General features: G+C 34.8%; 1 protein-coding gene across 11 annotated transcripts in view; it reads right to left on the reverse strand.

Moving 5' to 3' along the window:
* Positions 1-2,610: 2,610 nt before the first annotated feature.
* Positions 2,611-18,846, reverse strand: part of POLK (DNA polymerase kappa) — a 35,646-nt gene continuing 19,410 nt past the window's right edge. For 8 of the 11 annotated variants that reach the window (XM_040541961.1, XM_040541966.1, XM_040541964.1 and 5 more), the window contains 12 exons: positions 18,616-18,768; positions 18,118-18,249; positions 16,226-16,379; positions 14,616-14,831; positions 12,860-12,984; positions 12,522-12,688; positions 11,179-11,211; positions 9,198-9,294; positions 7,801-7,972; positions 5,997-6,953; positions 4,790-4,841; positions 2,611-4,671 (listed from right to left, as the gene is read on the reverse strand). In XM_040541961.1, coding sequence (XP_040397895.1) covers positions 4,587-4,671; positions 4,790-4,841; positions 5,997-6,953; positions 7,801-7,972; positions 9,198-9,294; positions 11,179-11,211; positions 12,522-12,688; positions 12,860-12,984; positions 14,616-14,831; positions 16,226-16,379; positions 18,118-18,249; positions 18,616-18,768 — 2,343 coding nt within the window. In that variant the 3' untranslated portion in view covers positions 2,611-4,586. The remainder of the gene's footprint in view (positions 4,672-4,789; positions 4,842-5,996; positions 6,954-7,800; positions 7,973-9,197; positions 9,295-11,178; positions 11,212-12,521; positions 12,689-12,859; positions 12,985-14,615; positions 14,832-16,225; positions 16,380-18,117; positions 18,250-18,615; positions 18,769-18,846) is intronic. The other 3 variants (XM_040541969.1, XM_040541971.1, XM_040541970.1) reach the window with 1 other exon arrangement.

An 18,846-nucleotide genomic window follows, 5' to 3' on the forward strand; every position in this document is an offset into this window, starting at 1 on the left:
TAGCCCAAAGAGCACAGAACTATCTTCCTTCTGCCTTACACAACTGAAGACACTGAGTTCCTTCACTATATATATATATATATATTTTTTGTAATTAAATTACAGTCTTCACTTCTGAGATTACTTGTGTCCACAGCAAATTTAACCTGAATGACTCAAAAGTTAGTCCATCAAGCAAAGTCTGGTGATGTGGTTTAACTCAGCAGGCAGCTCAGCACACAGCAGAGGACACAGCTGTTCCCTCACCCCTCCCACCACTGGAATGAGGGAGAGAATTGGGGGAAAAAAAGAAAAAAAAAGTTTAACATGGAAGGGAGGGGAGGGAAATAAAATTTTAAAAGGGAAAGAATACACAAAAGAAGTGATGCACCACACAATTTCTCACCACCAGCTGGCTGATCGCAGCCAGTCCCCAAGCAGTGGCAGCCCTCCTGGCCAACTCCCCCCAGTTTTATGGGGGAGCACTGCACCATACAGTACAGGACCAGCTGTCCTGGCTGTGTCCCCTCCCAGATTCTGGTGCAACCCCAGCCTGAGAAGCAGAAAAGACCGTGACACTGTGTGAGCATAATTCAGCTCTTTTCACCTTTGAACATCTTTAATACAGTCACATACATTTTGAACTAACTAGATAATTTTTTGACAGTACTTCTAATACATAATTGTTATTCAGCCAAAAATTTATAAAAAAAAAAAAGTGTGAAAATAAACCCAGATTAGAAAGAACAAACAACTGATTTAGCTATAGCTGAATCATGGAGATTTCACTTTTACTTGCTTCCTGTGAGTCAAACATTCCAGTGTAACTTCTTAAGAGGAAGAGGTTTATTTCTGTATGATGACTGGGCTGGTAATATAGACCCACTGTTTGGAACATTAATCCTCCTTTTCAAAATGACACAACTTTTGAATTACTCGGTTCACCTCACACAACTGGCCCAAAGTAGGAAACATGAATCTTTAAACCAGGACCATAATTTTACATATAGCCTGGTAAAAACAGCTGTCAGTTTCAGGTTCTAATTACTATCAGATAATCTTATTTCACAGCATATCCCTGTTCTCCTACCTTTCCCAGTACAGCTATATTTTATGCTCTCATACTTCCCAAATAGCAATTCTTTATCCACTTCCTTGACTCTTTCAAAGGGCCCCACAGCAACGTGCATAAAAGACTGGCGCAGAATCCATAATAAAGTGCAGACCAAGGAACTATTGGAACATCTCCTTCACTTTTGCGTGGTGAACGAATAGTTAGCCTGGGCAACCATAGTGCCTTACAGTTGCACTCACTCCTCTCTTCATCTCTTATGGTTACAGCTACCTGTTGCAGCTTGCCTTTCCTTAGGAGTACTGCTTAGAATAATGAAGAAGAGAGGCCCAGTCTCAACAGGTGCTCACTTACACAAACAGAAATAAGAAAAGGTATGGCAGACATCCCCAGAACACCAGCTGGACAACAAACTCGGCCATCTGCAGGCTGTTCCCTAGGCTCACTTTGCAGGCAGTACGATTCTTGACAGCTCCAATGATACGATCTCTTCCTTGGATATACATACTGCAATGTAAGAGATGGAGACAAGGATGTGATAAACTCCGTAATAATTCCAAAATGGATCAAGTTAATGGCAGAGAAATCCAAGCCCAAACTCTGTGCTGCTGATGTTCCTACCTGTAGAATTACTGCCACTTCAAAGTGGAACTTCAGCAACTTTAAGAAGAAAATGGCATACCCAACAGTATTTATGTATTCCCATCAGTTACATTTCTAGCAATAAAGATTTTGAGATACCCAGGCCAGACAACTAATAAATAAAATGGGTCATCATGATATCTGGCAGTAAGACATTCTGTATACACGTATTTCACAACCCATGAGTGAATAAAGATACTACTGCTGCAGGAAACATTATATAGGAGAATGCTACTCTACAGTCTTAAGTTTTTAGGTATTGAGGATTTACAAGGTAAATTCAAGCAAGTTGTTCTTCAAGTCATCTCTGTGTTTGTCCCACTTATGGCAAAACATACTCCTTACAGATAAGTGCTTTGGTCACGCATATGCTGTCTGCATTCTTTTCTTCAGAAGCGGTGGACAGAAGAACATTAAGATCCGAGAAGTTTACACTACAGAGAAATTCTCATCTGCAGCCATCCTAGAGCATCTGTGTGTTTCAGGACTGTGAATACAGCAAGTATGGAATGGTTCTCAAAGGAAATACTTCACAAATTGTTAGACACGGGCAAGCTATAAAGACTTTCCAGATGCTAATGAAAGCAGATTTTAAGTTAAAGTCAGTTATTACCAATAGAGAATAACAGTGAGAGAAAAATGCAGAACAAACATATTGCTTACACAGTTTTCTCCACAAGAACTAGGAAGAAAAAAAACACATCACGGAAGTTTCTGAACTGAAGGACTTCTTCAGATAAAAACAGTAATAAACGTGGTATAAGAAATCACACAGAATACAAAATACAGTTCTGAGTTACAAACGATGATTTAGATGGAAAACATTAGAAGAATCTCACCAGCCACTTTCTGTATACATACAGAATGACCTTTCCAAAAAGTATATTTTATACACATCTCAAAAGACGAGACATTCCTGGCTTTAGAATTATAACATGAGCTTTATTTCCATATTAACTTTAACATACTCCATGACTTTAACTTTATGACATTCAAAGATAAATCTATGACACCTTTTTTAGAACAAATGATAAAACCACTTCCCAGGCTAAGCCAATCCAGCTTCATTTGTTCAAGCAAGTAAAGGTGTTTCCTTCTTTTGCTGAGTAATGCACATGTAAAATTACAAATTTTAAAGATATGCACACAATGACAAGATAACATTCAGATTCTACACTTTATTGAATTAGAGAGATTTAAATCAATAAAAGGACAGGTGCTCACTTTCTAAACTGCAGTGGTAGCTTAAGTCATTGCTCCCTCAGTTGCATTTATGTCTTCCCTACCAGAATCTTCCAGCTCCCACCTCTGTCAGCAGAACAGCTAAATGCTGATTGCTCATTGACCTTGTTTAGACGAAGTTAACTGTCTCAGCCTACAGAGTAGTCTGAACTAGATCAACTAATTTGGCCCAAAGCAGATTAGAGAGCACTGAATTCAAATAACAGAGCTGCAGGTACAGAGGCATCTGGCAAACAGAGATGAGCAGGTGGAGATAGTGAAATCATTCCAACAAGTTTGAAAGTGAAAAAGGACATTCCGAACTTAGCCTGAGCATCTAAAACATACCAGGTAAGACATTTGTTTGTTTAAAAAAAAACATACAAACCCCAAAGTAATACCCATAAAGTTAAGCAATGGGACAGACACTTCTATTGTAGCAATTTTAAAGATTAACCCATTTAAAAATTTATATTTCAAAGGTTTATCATTTCATAAATTCTAAGAAAGCTATCATCATAAATTATTATAATAAAATGTCTACATTTAAGCAAATTGGTGTAAACAGAGTATCTATACAGAGTATTTTAAATATTTGCACATTTCCTCCTTCCATATGTATATTCATAAAATATCATTTATTCAAAAATACAAAATAATTATAAATAAAGATAGTTAATAAGGTTTCTTCATTTCAGCATCTTGTATACTTATAAATTACTCATATTATTATTATTACATATTTACTTATAGTAAATTTAGTCCCACTGACAGGTACCAATTTAATGACTGAAAAGAAAATTGAAGTTCTCAGTCTCCTTGGAAAGGACAAGGATCAAACAGCCTTTGTCTGACTATCCTGGAAGACATCCTTCTTCCGTCATCTGGTTTATTAATATTTTTAGTATCAGCAAAGTCATCCTACATCTCACCACAGTAAGCCCTTTACGGTTGGTCCGTCACCTCTTACTGAAGTCATGTTCAGTGACAACAATGAAAGCTTGACCATGCTCTGAAATATTGGTCTTTTTTTTGAAGCTGCAAGACTAATCGGTTTTCGTGTCCACTGACAAATCAGACATTCATAAGATCTGAAATCAAGCAACTCAGCTCTTCTGTGTTATCACACAGCTAGTAACACAAATTAATTTGGTGTTCAGTTGCCTGAGGAAGTATCAGCCTGCACAACCATGGTTGCCATGTCCAACTCTCTGCCTTGCAGAGAGGATGGCAGGTCAGATCTAGGAAAAGGGCCGTCAGCAAGCACCATGTGGCACCCTAGCTAATGATTCCTAGTTTCTTGGGAGCTTGCCCTGCAGACTTTCTCCATGGCAGCTCTAATCAACCTGTTCCATTGCACTGGCAATTCATGAGACTGCTGCTGACTCTAACAAAGTTTTATATATTCAGTATAAACAAAGTGCTAGCAAATTTCATCTCTCAGAAACTGAAAAAAAAAAAAAAGTATTTTTTCCAAAATAATTGAATGACCTCAGTTGTATCTCTTCTTCGACTTCAAACATCATATTCTTTTTACGCAGACATCACAGATATGCAATGGCTCCTGTGTGAATTCAGCTAGATTCTATCTGAATCCAGCATACCACCAATGCTAAATTAATTTGCAGTCGTAAAACACTATGAAATACTTCATATGGAAGATGTCACACAGTCATTTAAAAAACATTTCAATTGTATGCTTGGTATTGCTTGACTTGGCCTTTTTCGATACTGACTGTGAAGTTGTCAATCCAGACCTAAAGATAAAAAAAAAAAGGAACAATATACATTTATACAACTTTAACACTGATTTTTTTTTAAAACTCGTTTATTTTAAAATATGAGTTGTGTACTCAGTTTCCAGAATACCCTTACCTTTTTGTTCCTTGTAATGGATTTGTGTACTGCTGTCCTCTGCTTAAACCTCCTGAAGAGTAATTGGGAAGAACCAAAATTAATTGCTTTAGTAAAGAAAGAATGATGCAGACGTTACATACATAGCAGAACATTTAAAAGAACAATTTTGGATAAGGTTTTTCCTTCCCATTTTTTTTTTCTGATATTACCCAAACTGAATTTGTCTTAAGGAGCAGATGACATTCTGTTATCTGCAGTTTAAGTACTGTAATTTCTATTAATTTTCTTTCTTTTATTTTTAACGAGGAAAAAAAAAACACTTTAATTTATTAAATTCTAAGTGATTAACTTGAATCTTGTAGTTTTCAGAAATATTTTAGCATAATGCAGTTGATTTTCAAGGTGTTTGTTGAAAACTATTTTTTCTTTATCCTGTAGGGGAAAAGATCTTTGCCAATAGGAGAATTTTCATTTAAAATAGTCTGTTTGCACATGTAACAACAATACTGCTTATGAAATTTCCTTCGTAAAATATTTGTATTATAATTCTTAACTGTGTTCTAGTATTTCCTGATATAAAGCTCCCAAGTTAAATTAGGAACAAGGTACTTCAAGCAGATAGTTAAATAACTCCATGTGTCCTACAATCTGGCCAAAGATTAACCCCTCATCAAAAAAAAAAAAAAAGAGAGAAATTACCCAAGTAAACATGCCATTGGCTTGGCATGTTACAGGTGCAGTTATGTGACATTTTACAGGATGAAAAGCATGCTTACAATTTCCTGCCTTTATGGTTTAGTTCACAACTTGTTTTTGCTAGTACATTAATGGAACTATTTTGTCAACTAAATCTCTTAAATGATCCAGGTTAAAGATATTTTCACTAATTTTCACCTAAATCTCAGTGGGCTTACAAACACCATTCTGATTATGATGGGGGAGGAGAGAACAGACACAGCATTCACAGTAATGATCAGTAATTCCTGTGCTACCATTGCTACAAATGAGAATGCACTGTGTAACTACCTCACTTATAAAGCTAGTTTATCAGAAAAACTGATTTTTTTTAAATAGAAGTGTTTTCTCTTATACAGACCTTACTCCAACTAGCTTGTTGTAAAAACATCCAAGTCCTGAAAAGTTCAAAGCGTACCACTACCAAATTATTGCCATTACACAAGTGGATAATTTGAACAACCAAACACATCTTAACGTGCATACTCACCAGCTCTGTTTAAATTTTCCATATCACAAGTCTTAGCAGGACAATTATTTTTTTCTGTCAGCTCCTGGATAATGCCTTTATTTAAGCAGACATCTACATGTCTGTTAAATGACATAAGACTGGTGGTTTTCTGTTCTGAATTACAAACTGGACAAACAAGAACATTGTCTTCTTTGGCTTCAAAGTAACAGGATGAACTAGTTTCTTCTGTATGTTCTGCCTCTCCAAAATGTTCTGCATCCTCTTGTGAAGTTCTTTTGGGAAAGAGACACTGTTTTATACATGTGTTCCTAGCAATAGCAATGAGATCACCAGGTTGTCTTTCTCTGTGAGGTTTATCAGATATTATCTGAGTGAATCTCTCTGTGCAATTGCTAGCAGAGTTGTCAGATGCACTTGCTGACTGGCCTGTTCCTCCTAATTGATTCATTTTAGTTTTTTTACAGGCTTCAACATTTTCATTTTTACAGTGTGGAAAAAAGTTAAGTGTATCTTCTCTTGAATTGTCATTCTTTGATATTTTCACAGTATCTTTAACAAGACTCCCGGCAAGGCACTCATCAATATGCCTGTTAAGCTCTTCCAAATTACTACTGCTTTGCTCCTCAAAACAAACAGGGCAGGTAAAGATCTTACACACATCAGAATTTTGTAAGTCTGTGACCTTGTTTGTTTCTTCCACAAAATTTGCTGTTGATTTCATATCATGAAAGAGCTGCTTACCTACGTTTTCATTTGGAACAAGATTATCACATTTGAATTGTCTTGCAGCTCGCTTTTTATCAAAAAAACTCCCTCTGGAAGATGCTTCTGAATTTTTTGTGAAATTTTCTTGGTTGGATTTCCCTGGCTGAAGCCTAAGAAAACCATTTTCCTTCCCCGATTTTAAGAAGCTTGTAATGCTTTTTTGTTGGTATTTCTTCTCTTCTTCACTTAAAAATCCTGATACTCGTACACCTAATGATGAAAAACAAAGTTATAAATTATAATACCAATTTTATGAAAATTTGATACTTAACACTTTTGAGATGTATACAACCACTCAATAAAAGTGCATTTTTTCCTCTAGACAGAGGCTGTAGTACTTGCAAATGCTAACAATGGATCACATGGTCCACACAATTTTATCAGACCTGTAGACCTGCCCAACATTATTATTAATCTCAATACCCACAAAGTGTTAACTAATTGCACCATAAAGTGAGGCTATAAACTTAACTGTTAAGTAGAATTCAGTCTGAAAGACAGTTTTGCATCAGGTTTCCCCATCAAATTTTTTTTTTCTTCAGCACATTCTGATACCATAGACAACTAAGGTTTATATAACACCAAATGGTTCAAACAAGAGAATATATAACCACCTGAAATGTGCAGGTCTGAGATTCAAAACACAGAGTCTACTTCTGGCAGAATTTTTCAAATTTCTTTCAGAACATGGTACCTTTAAATTTAAGCACTTTTATTTAAAACATTTGTTTCTGAAAGAGGTTATGTACAGGAACTAATTGTTGCTGTAGTACAAAGCAGATTTTTTTAAGGCAGCAGAACTAAGAACTGCCATGCAGTAAGATTCTCTCTCATGTCAGCATGTACGTTGTTCCGAGGCTATCAGGTGGTAAGAAAGGTACAACCTCAATTAGCAAAACATTCCAATCACTATTCAGCACTTCAAAGCTATTTCACTTTGCAAAAAACACTAGGGTAATGGAGAAAGGATAAAACCTTTTACATCAGTTTAACTTTAGAGTATAGTCTATTACTTTGATACATAATAAGATCTAGTTCTTAAAAGCAAGAGTTTTACCCATAAGTCTTATCCTTAAAGGTTGAGGAGCAACGCTATCAATTTCTGTTCCTAACAACTCCTTAGCAACAGCATATATTTCCTCCTCAGTAGAAACAGAGGACAGCACTGTTGAAGCTCTTGTTTTTACTTCAAAGTTCACATTCTTTAACTTCAAGGTAACAGTTTTACCCTATAAAAAAAAAAAGTTACACATACAGTATATGGCACAGAAACTATTATTATGTAGCATCTATATAAGCATCTTAAAGCCATAGTCAAGACTTTGTGCTTATCTGTCTACAGCAAGGGGTACTGCCAAGAAGTCGTCTGTAAGATTTTGCGCTTGCTGTTAAACTGCTGTCAAAGTCAGATTCTCTAAACTGGGTCATTTGGCTACAGTCCCTGGCAGACCATCTGCCAACAGCTCTTGTTCAATAGATTTCATGCTCTGGCTACAGTCACAACTTCTATTCTGTCAACCAAAAATTACTTCCCCACTTGGAAACTTTCAGTGCCAGATATCTTAATTTTGCTGGGAAAACTACTAAGGATGTATAAGTGATATCCAATTAAGGATCCACGGAAAACTTCCTCTCCCATTGTGCTAGCAGACCAACACACAACATCTATGTATAGCACAGATATTCCCCTGGCAACACCTTCAAAAATGTTTGTGTTACTTAGCATGTCCATCCAAATGCAAATAAATGGCACTCCTTTTGCTCTGGTGCCTTTGCAAGTGTATCCCTTTGTTGTTCTTTGTTGATGATTTCCCTTTTAACCTGACATTTTTTTCAGAATATTTTATGTCAGAAGAGGACTAGTAAGAATCCTTTCAGGTCTCAAACATTATTCCTTGGTTTACCACGAAAACCTCTATGGGAAACATGAACTTTTCTTTCCAGAAAAAATAAACAGAAACTTGGGAGAAAGAATACAAGGGCTGTTCATACCATTCATACCACTAAATGGTATGGATAAATCACTTCCAAGTTTGGGACGTGAGCTTTTTAAACTAGACTACTATTGATTGGATCCTATATGAAGACAGGAGGGAAACACGGTGTTTTAAATATGCTAGAATTACATGATTGACCAGAGCACAGCTCATAGACAATCAACTCTTTTCAGCATCTCCAGTATTTATTAATATTGCCTTTAGTATATATTTTTTCAGGTGCTCAATAATTTTGTCAGAATTAGGTCAAGTTTTTCTACACATACTATTAGATAGCCATCTGAACAAACTCAAAATGCTGTCTAACACATTCTATCTGCAAATTAAAGAAAGTAATCTTCTGATGATAGATTGCATGGTATGATTCTGATGAAAGCATTCATGCTAATACTACATTTCATCAGCTTGAGTGCAAAGTGTTGTCTTTAAGTAAACAAGTAAACAGAACAACAAATACCTTAAGTCCCTCTTTCTGTAACTCCTGAGCAAGGTCTCTGCAGAGTTCTTGACACAAGCTGTACTGATCTTCTGCTGTGTTAATTTCACTGAATGTTCTAAGATAAAAGTAGTCTTTTTCAGAATGAATTCTAAAGGTTGTTCAGTGATTGCCATCTAAAAAGTTTCTTGAACAGTTAAACAAATCTACATTAGAAGAATGGGTCTGAGTTTCCTTTGAGTTTCCTCAAAGGAAAAATTAATATTAATACAAATATTGTACAAAAAGATTTATGCACATTTATGTGCTTCAAAATGTTCTCAAACCCTTCAAATAATGAAATAATTCAGCAGGTCAACTTTTCATGCAGTAGTTGAAAATGTGTAAGATTCAAGGTCATTAATGCTTAAATATTTGCAAGAGAGAATACTAACACCAACTGAATTCATGGAGGTAGCCAAGTAATTTGTATGTAATCTCCTTTGTACACTGCTGTGCAACATCAGAAGAAAGAAAGGATTAGAAAGTCAAGATCAGAGCCAAGTGTCAGAAATAAATATTGCAGATGCTAAGAAAAAGATGCCAGCCAGGATAATTATGGATAGCTATAGAGGAGCAAAAAGTAGCTTTCTGCCAAAGATGTTGCTAACTGCCTTTGCTAGAGCTTCTCATCAGGGGAAATACGGTATTATTTTTTATTAACGCATCTGCTTTTTAGGAATAACAGAAGGGGAAAGGCAACACCTTCAGTGAGCAGTGGTTTTAAGTGAAGTTGGAATCAAAACTTACAGGTGTCAGATGCTTTTGGAAAAGTCTCACAGATGCATTGTTTCATGCCAGTAAAACAATGATTTATGAGTGTAAAGTCCCTATATTTACACTGAATTTCACGTCTCAAAGTTACATTCAAGTTTACCAGATCACATTGCAGAGTCATCCTCTACTATGATTCACATTCCCCTACGAATGTTTGCATGCTGCCAAACTAGCAGGCTGAATATTTCACTTTAGGTCCATTATCCAAAGAGTAACTGCTGTTATACCAGCAACAATGCAGTGATTAACAATGCAGCATTGCAAGGCTGCAGTATATGGGAAGTTGTAAGAGTTGTAAGTTTGGAAGGGGCAGTATAGAGAGAGTGCTCTTTCAGGCCCATGTCTTCCCCCCATATAAACTAGTTCCATGATCCAGGCAGCCCACTGACGTCTCTAGTATAAACCCATCTCTCTCGGGAGAGAAGGAAGGAAGTTAAAACCAGAGAAGTACAACAGGCCACCCAGATTATCTGTCAGCCTGCAAACCAGAACAACACTACAGCTATAAATGTATCAGCTCTGGTGGTATCAAACCCTACAGTGCTTACTTAAGCTGCCCAAAACTATTCTGTCTCAATAAGAATATGAATCTTCTCATCTGCTTTTCTGAGATGAGTGTAGAGATAATTATTACAGCTCTCTACAGATTCTCTTTGAAGTATTTTCTTTCCAGAAGTTCACTTTTAAACAATGACATACATTCCCTTCTTAACGGAAGTTACATTGCTAAGAACATAAGAGTTAGGGAATGTAACAATTTCAGTTACCCATGCAAAATTAGTGCCTTCAAGTCTGCTTTACACTAGACTTGTTATCCACGTGACTGCAGGCTATTAGATAATGTTGGCATTAAATCGAAACATACAAAAAATTAAAGCCCTTACATATTTTCACCCTACATTATGGCATAAAGACTACTTTGAAGCATTAAAAACATGAAAAGCAGATGATGAGAAAAGAGAGCACACAAACTAACAGGAGTAAATCCCTAATATTCTGAAGCCAAGGGGGGGGGGGGGGGGGGAAGCCTGAATCTGATGTAGTGAGCTTGGTGTATACATGGCAAGCTGTTTAACACATGTAAATACACAGTGAAATTATATGGCTAACAAAACCATACATTAATGGGCATTAACTAAGCTTAGTGATTAATGTACTTTTTTTTTTCAATATTAAAAAGGTGTACCTTTCAGTGCTCCTACTTTTTCTTTCTCCATCCCTTTAAAGAGAAAAACAAATTAATATACTCACTTTACCTCGAACTCTTATCTTTTCAAAAAAGTCTGAGACAGCCAATCATAGTTCAATAAATAACAGCAAATGTTTATAGAAAATCTGGATGCTAACTTTTTCTGCAAATCTTGTACACTGAGTTTGATTGAGTGCAAAGGATATATATGTATATATTTTTAATAAAACAACCTACTGAAGATGTAACAAAGACATAGATCAGATGTCAGTAAAAGTTAATAGCTTACAAAATAAATCTGCTCTCTTATAAGATGGAAACACTTAACAACAAAACTAAAAATCCTATACTGTCTCACCTTGGTATAACTGAAGTACTGCTATTAAAATCCCAAACAGACTATGCATATTGGAATATTTGTTTATCCAAAGAATTAATTTGTTTTCTGTCTAAATTATTGTTCATGCTAAAGGTGATGTGCTAATACATTTTTTTTGGTATTTTTTTTTCCTCCTTCCAGTTTTAATTAAGCATCCCTTAAAAATGGTTCTGTATTTAAGGATTTCTTTAGAGCATTTTCTTTGCATGTCCTTTTATTTAAGTTTTTTTCCTTCTACAGAAATAACAAATTTGATATCCTTAGATTTTAATAAAAGCTTGTCAAAGACAATGACCATAAGACAAACCACTTGCTGAGAACTCATATGTTCATATGTCAAGGGATTGCTTTTTCCACATTAAAAATCACTGAAATCAAGTTATTGCTAATAAAAGTCAAACAAAGAAAACAATTTTCTTAGACTACATCATTAAAAATGTGTTTTCCTTAACAGTGATAACCTTGGCTTTTGACATGCTCCTTTTGTTATTATATTTCTTTTTTTAAAATGCAGTGGAAGATTTCTCAGACTGTACAACATCTAAAAAAAAAATATATCTGTTATATTTATAGATGAAACAGGACTGAACATCTCTGCTTTGGATAAATAACCAATTTCTCTTTAGCTACTGTAGTAATTTTGAGGTTATCCTAAATGATACTGACTTGATCTCTTGATATACACTTATTCACAACTTCTCTGACAGAATTTTTGGATTTCATATTTTAGACATTCCTGTTACACAAAATAGCTAAACATTAAAAGCAAAATTTTATATCTTAACCGTAAGTATAACAATATTGCCTGTCAGAGACTTAAAAAAATACAATTAAACAGGCCTAATATTCATAATTTTTTTTGGTCATAAAATGTGTCTTAAAATGTACAGTGTGCAACACACACAAGGAAACAGTTAGCAAGATGTAAACACAGGAAAGAATAAATAAAACCAAAGTATACTTTTCCAAATGTGTGGAACCCAACCCAAGGGAGATATCCAAGAAATTACGCCAAGATGCTTCTGAAAAAAGAAGAGAAAGCAGTGCCCTCTGCTGGTAAAGTTCTGAGCAAGTCACAATCCCAAGGGCTTTTAACATCTTCTCTGTTACTTTTCCTATGCCTGGCACCTGAAAAAAAAAATCATTAAAATTGGAAACTTCCCATTTGTGTGTCCAATACCAAAAACAATTTAAATCAAACACAACTGGCCAGGTTACTTAGAAAAATATATTTCTTCAGTGAAAATCTTTCATTTAGACTATAAGGAACATAATGATAAATATCATGATTTCTCCTACCTTTCTAATGGGCAAATCTTTTATGAAGTCTAGCACAGCCTGTCTCTCTGGAGAAATTCTGCATTGCCCATTAGGTTTATTACGATCACTGCACATTTTTGCTAACATTGTATTCGGAGCTATTCCTTAAAAACAAAGAAATAAAAAACATTTTTAAAAAATACAAGACAAAATTTAAATAATTCAATTTTTAAGAGCACAAGAGTAGCCTACATATTCAGCAAAGGCAAAAGAACAGTAACTAATGATAACAAGATTTGTTAAAATCCAGTAAAAAAATTTTGTAATGTGAGAACACAGATACATACAGTAGTTTAAACATACTTGATGCATCAGATAAAGTGTACCTACTATTTTGAGACAGTCAGGGTAACAAAACATGTACATGTCATCAGTCACAAGGGATTAAATAACAAGTGTTTTAAAAATACCACAAGCTAAATGGTTGAACAATTTTATGATGGTGATTATAGTAAGACAAAGGAAATAGGTGTAACAGTAATTATAATAAACTTCAATGTGAGGGAGATTTTTTTCTTATAGTTCAGTAAAAATACTACAGTAATTTTGGCAAAATTTACCAAACTAGTCTTTTGTGGACTACCACTGCTGAAATTATTTAGAATTAAAAAATGCATAAATATTTCACTGATGCTGTTTAGAAGGAATAAGGAGGTGTTGCTCCTTTCTGTTAAAGCAACTGGCCTAACAAATGAACTACGGAATTGGTTATCAAGAAAAACAGTATTACTGTACAACAGCCCTAGCTGTCTGAAATTTTATCTGCTTCTTGCTATAATTGTCAAGATGGCAGAAGTAATTATATTTTATTATCACTTATCAGTATTCTTCAATTACCCTTCTAACCATTTTTGTTTTGGGGGCATAAAATCCCTGATGCACTTTTAAAAGCTGTATCTGGTTTCTAAACAGTAACTTCTCCTCAGGAAGACAATAAGAACTTCATAAGAACAAAAATAAGAACATTTCATAAGAACAACATTATTTTGCCACCATTCATGAAATAACACGTAGGGTATCTCATCTGCTTCCACCTACTATCCATTCCTTTACCTCTGCTTAATTTGAAATTTCCCTTGACTTCCACAACTGCTAAGAACATTCTCATTTTTATTAGGGACTTAATCCAGATTATCATCAAAACAGCTGGTACTACCTTACAGGTAGGTTGTCTGAAGACAAAAGACAGAAAACTCATATGGTTAAATATTAAAAAGCTACTGAATATTTTATTAACTTCAACACGTACTTCTCCAAGAACTAGCTTTTTAATGAATTTTAATACTGTATTAAGCAAGGAACAGTGTGGGGAAACTGTTAGAAATAGCAATATGCATCTAATATTCAAACTAGCAACAATTTAGCAATTGGTTACAGATTACTCTACAACCACAAGCTTATGAAAACAACTTATATGAGGCACTAAAACAAGTACCACCAGTGCTAAGATTAGCTCCTAAGCCCACTGGTCACTTCTTCTACAGTATTTCTAATTCAAGAAAGAAGCAAAAAGAAAGTTATCACTGTTTCTATGATTAAAAAAATAGGAGTGGCTTTGATAGCCATAACATTTCTTGAAAAACTTGAAAATCAGTCTTTACAGACATTCAAAGGGGGCATATTTCTACGCAACACAATACTGTGGCAATGCTTATTTCTTGTGCTTGTAATGCCCTCTGAGATGACTGTAGAAGACACCATGGAAATACAAAGCATTATTTGTGTGTTTGAATACCTGCACTAGCAGTCAGTTGAGTTTTCTGTTCAATCCTAAAGCGAATTTCTTTCACAGCTTCCTCTGCAGAAGTTCCAAAGACAACTGAATTTTCCAGTGACTGATCTTTTTGTCCAGGGTGGTCATCCATTAGAGGAGTGTTGTCTTCAAACAGCACAGGTGAAGAAGAGTATCCATCTTCATTCAATTTGCCAGACACATTTATATCCTCTTTATCTAGGTTACACAGAAACACAAACAAATTAATCTGTCCATATACAGCATATACTTAATTGATTTCCTTCTGCTGTGGTGGAGATGCGTTGATTATCAATTTTATTTTTTCAGTTTAAAAAAAAAAATTGATTATTTAGATAAAATGATCGCACTGTGTTTTCATTTGAAGAAAGGAGAGCCACAACTGTTTTGTTCTTAATATGATTTTAACTTGGCTGAGACTGGAAGAATTGGCTAGGAGATTGGACTTCATTTCCAGAGAATCATCAAGGTTTAATGGCTTGTTGCTGCAACAGCAGAAAATCATCACAATTTTGGCTTTACTTTTGTTTCATCAAAGTGAAGTCCAGATGCTTCCTTTTTGTGGAAATAAAAATCCTTTGCACAAGTTTCTTCAATATTGTCCAAAGATATTAGGATTCTGGAATATCTGATTCTAGAACAACCAAGCTTTTCAGCTGCAGTTATTGTAGAACAAAGAATGTCAACAACCCTTTGTCTGACTCTATAAACTTTACTATTATGATTCCACATTACCCGTGTTGCATGTGCTTCAAAAGAACACAGATAACAGAAGTCTGAAGAGGCACATGACTACGTATCAGTGATATTTGTTTTGTAAAGACAATGCCAGTTTGTTTCTTTCTATCCTGCTAATGTTTTTCAGCAAAGTATCCTTCATTACCCTCTTAATGGCTATTTGGATCATTTTTGAATACTGATAATACAAATGTTCCAGTTTGTGCTTCGATCGACTACTTGCATGACTCCTTTTTTATTATTCCCAATTGGATACACAGCTGTGGGTGTGGGTCCAACTCCATCTTATAGAGCCATATGAAATCCAGCCATATTTTAAGCATTACTGTACTTCTGCAGTGCTCATTTCTTCACACATTTTTAGTCTTGTAAAATCATGTAAATAGAGCTTACGCACGCTGCTTTTGCAAACAATTTCTCACATTTCTGATGTGCAGGACTCATTGTAGTATTCTAGAATACACTTTTGTGAATTACAAATTAACATTAGAACAATACATTTATTTATTCTATACCTCCTTAAGTCATAAGGTCTTAAGATTATTGCTACTTATTTGCAAAATTGTTATGTTCAATTGTAAAGACAAAATACAATCTAAAACATGTAATTGGGTACAATAAATCTAGTACCACTTTTCACACATATGTATTCAAGAGTTAAAAAAAAATCTCACCTCTAAATCCTAATCAGCATGGCACAGGTGACTAGTACAGAAATGAACCTGTAACCTAACAAATAATAGGTAGATAGTACGTGGACAAATTACATCCAGACTTAAATACCCGTACTTTAATGGGTACAGCTTATCTGAAACATATGCTATATGCATGAACAGAAAGAGTATTTTGCATACCCTTTTCAGTAGTGCTTTCTGTGCTGAAAAAGAATCTTCTCTTATCTTCAGGCCAGTTCAGTCTTTCCTCCAAGTGCTCTGTTATATTCAGGTAGGCTTCATCTAGACCCATAGGCATAAAATGGGGATCATATTCAGCCAGTATTTCTCTAACCTTCATAAATGATAGAGAAGTTTAAAACCTTGTTGATGTAAAAGTAGATTTTGACAGACAATTATTAGGTGAACAAATGTACTCTGAAACTTCAAGATGACTAATCGATATTAAAACCATGTATAAACAAATAATTTTGTGATATAGAAAAATTATGGTACTATTTCTCTCAAGTAGCAAGATATCAATAACAGGCAAGAATGGGGGGTTAGAGCACTGTATTTTACTGCATTGGTCACTAAGCTGAGTGAGTAAGCTCTTGACAGACACCAGGTTCACAGTCACTGCAGTAACCACCTGAACAAAACTCCAGGGATCTAGGAAATAGGCAGAACCTCAGAATGAGCACATGAGCTGATTTACCCATCTGTGCACTGTCTGTCAGACATCAGATATATAAAAGATAAGAAAATCTACATCTTAAATTACATTCAAATGAAAGTTACAGCCAGTGGTTTAGAGCACAGGTCAGTGCCACTGGCAAAACTTATCAGAAAATCTTTAATGCTGAATACATCCTCCAAAAAGGCAAAATATTAAATTTAACAGAATAAAATCTCTACTTTTCCCTCCTTCCTCTTTCCCCTCCAACTTTTTTTTTCTTCTTTTTTTAAGGAGTAAAAATTGACTGCATCATGTTTTCTTTATCAGTTTTGGTCAAATTCTTAGGTATCACAACATTTGATCACGTGCACCTCATCCCTCTGTAAATGACTACTGATAGGATTCACTGCTCAGCTTTTAATGACAAAATGAAATTTATTTAGTTTGCAATCCAAATCCCAAGAGAAGAGCATAAATATAAAACACAAAACAACTATAATTTTTAATACTTTACCCCCAAAGAACAAATGAAGCATATATCATGAAATCCAAGATTATTACCAAGGTCAAATCTATTCTGAAAGAGTAATATTTATACACACTTCGGAATGGAAGTGAGAAGAATCAAATTCAACCAAAATTAGTCAGTAGCTTACTTCAATTTATGTAACGAGATTGAGGCTTCATAAAAGTAAATATATAAATACATCTTGGCATAATTTTATTGAAGTGAAGGAACTTGTAACATGCATGAATTTAAGATCTACAAAATATTTTTCTTTTCTTTCCCTTTTTTGTTTAAACATGATTTTTTTGTATGCTAAGTATTTCTTCTGGTTCTAAGTAAAGCTACTTGCATTCAACCAAGATGTAACTTCTTTCCTCCCTAATTGTTTGCACTTTATTTCAAGTTCCTTCTTTTAGAACAAATGAATCTGCATCTTGAACTCAAAAATGGTCTTGGCCTCTCTCTTCAGTAATTAGCATTCTAAATGATGATTATATATTATATGTAATTATTACCTCTATGTTGCTTATGTACATGCAGCTTCCTAATAATTACACGCCATGATTTTGAAATTTTAAGAATAACAGGTCTCAACTGGTATCACTAGCTCATTACACGGTTTTGAAGATTACTATCTTTATCACTACTACTGATTTCATTAAAACTGTAGCAGGGGTGGACATAATGAAAAACATCTCCTGTCCCGAAAGCACCCATGTTTTGTTTAACTTATGTTCGAATACATGTCACTGAAGAATTTAACATTAAAACCAACATTTAATTAAACATTTAAACTAAACATTCTGTCTGTCTGTTCTGTTAAACTACTCCTTTACTCCAAACTGGTAAAGTCTAGAACAAAGTACATTCAAATTTAGTTAGAGTGTTTTCATTTTCCAGACTTACCTCTTTACTCACTTTGCCGTATTTTTCAAAGTTTAATGGTACTATAGTTAGATGTGGACACAGCTTTTTAGCAATAAATCCAGGCATGGCTGCACGTACACCAAATCTCCTAGCGTGATAGTTTGAAGTAGACTTAGGAGAGAACAAGTAAGTTCAGTGTACAGCTATCAAGTTTTGCTCACTTAAGTTTAGTGTTAAATAATCAAGTTCTAATCATGTAACTCCATACAAAAAAGACTGACAAGGTTGAGAATTAATATAGATTTTTTCCCCTTTGTCTGCTTACATCCTTTAAAATTTTATCAGTACTTTCTACCAAAAAATAAAATCCAGCTTACATGGCATAACAATAGACAGTTCCTCTACTATTTATTATTTCTTTCCACAGTCATAACATTTCTCTTTATAACAGTGTCATTATATGATGCTATTATTGCATGTTATTATGCTTGAGATTCATGCAAGTGATTTCTGTATTAGCTTAACATTTGGCCTTACCAACATACTCATTGATCCCACTGCAATAGGCTTTTCCTTCAGCTCTGGATTGTCTCTCATTTCCACAGCTGCATAGAAGGCATCCATATCAATGTGTACAATAGTACAGCTAAGGTTACGGCTCTGTTCCAGTTCTATCACAAGTCTGTCCACCTGAACAAAATAAGCCAGTAATTAAAAAACTATTAATCTTGCAGAAGTGTAACAGGACAGATGATTCTAAAGACTTTA

Source organism: Cygnus olor, chromosome Z, assembly GCF_009769625.2.
Source record: "Cygnus olor isolate bCygOlo1 chromosome Z, bCygOlo1.pri.v2, whole genome shotgun sequence".
Lineage (NCBI taxonomy): Eukaryota > Metazoa > Chordata > Aves > Anseriformes > Anatidae > Cygnus > Cygnus olor.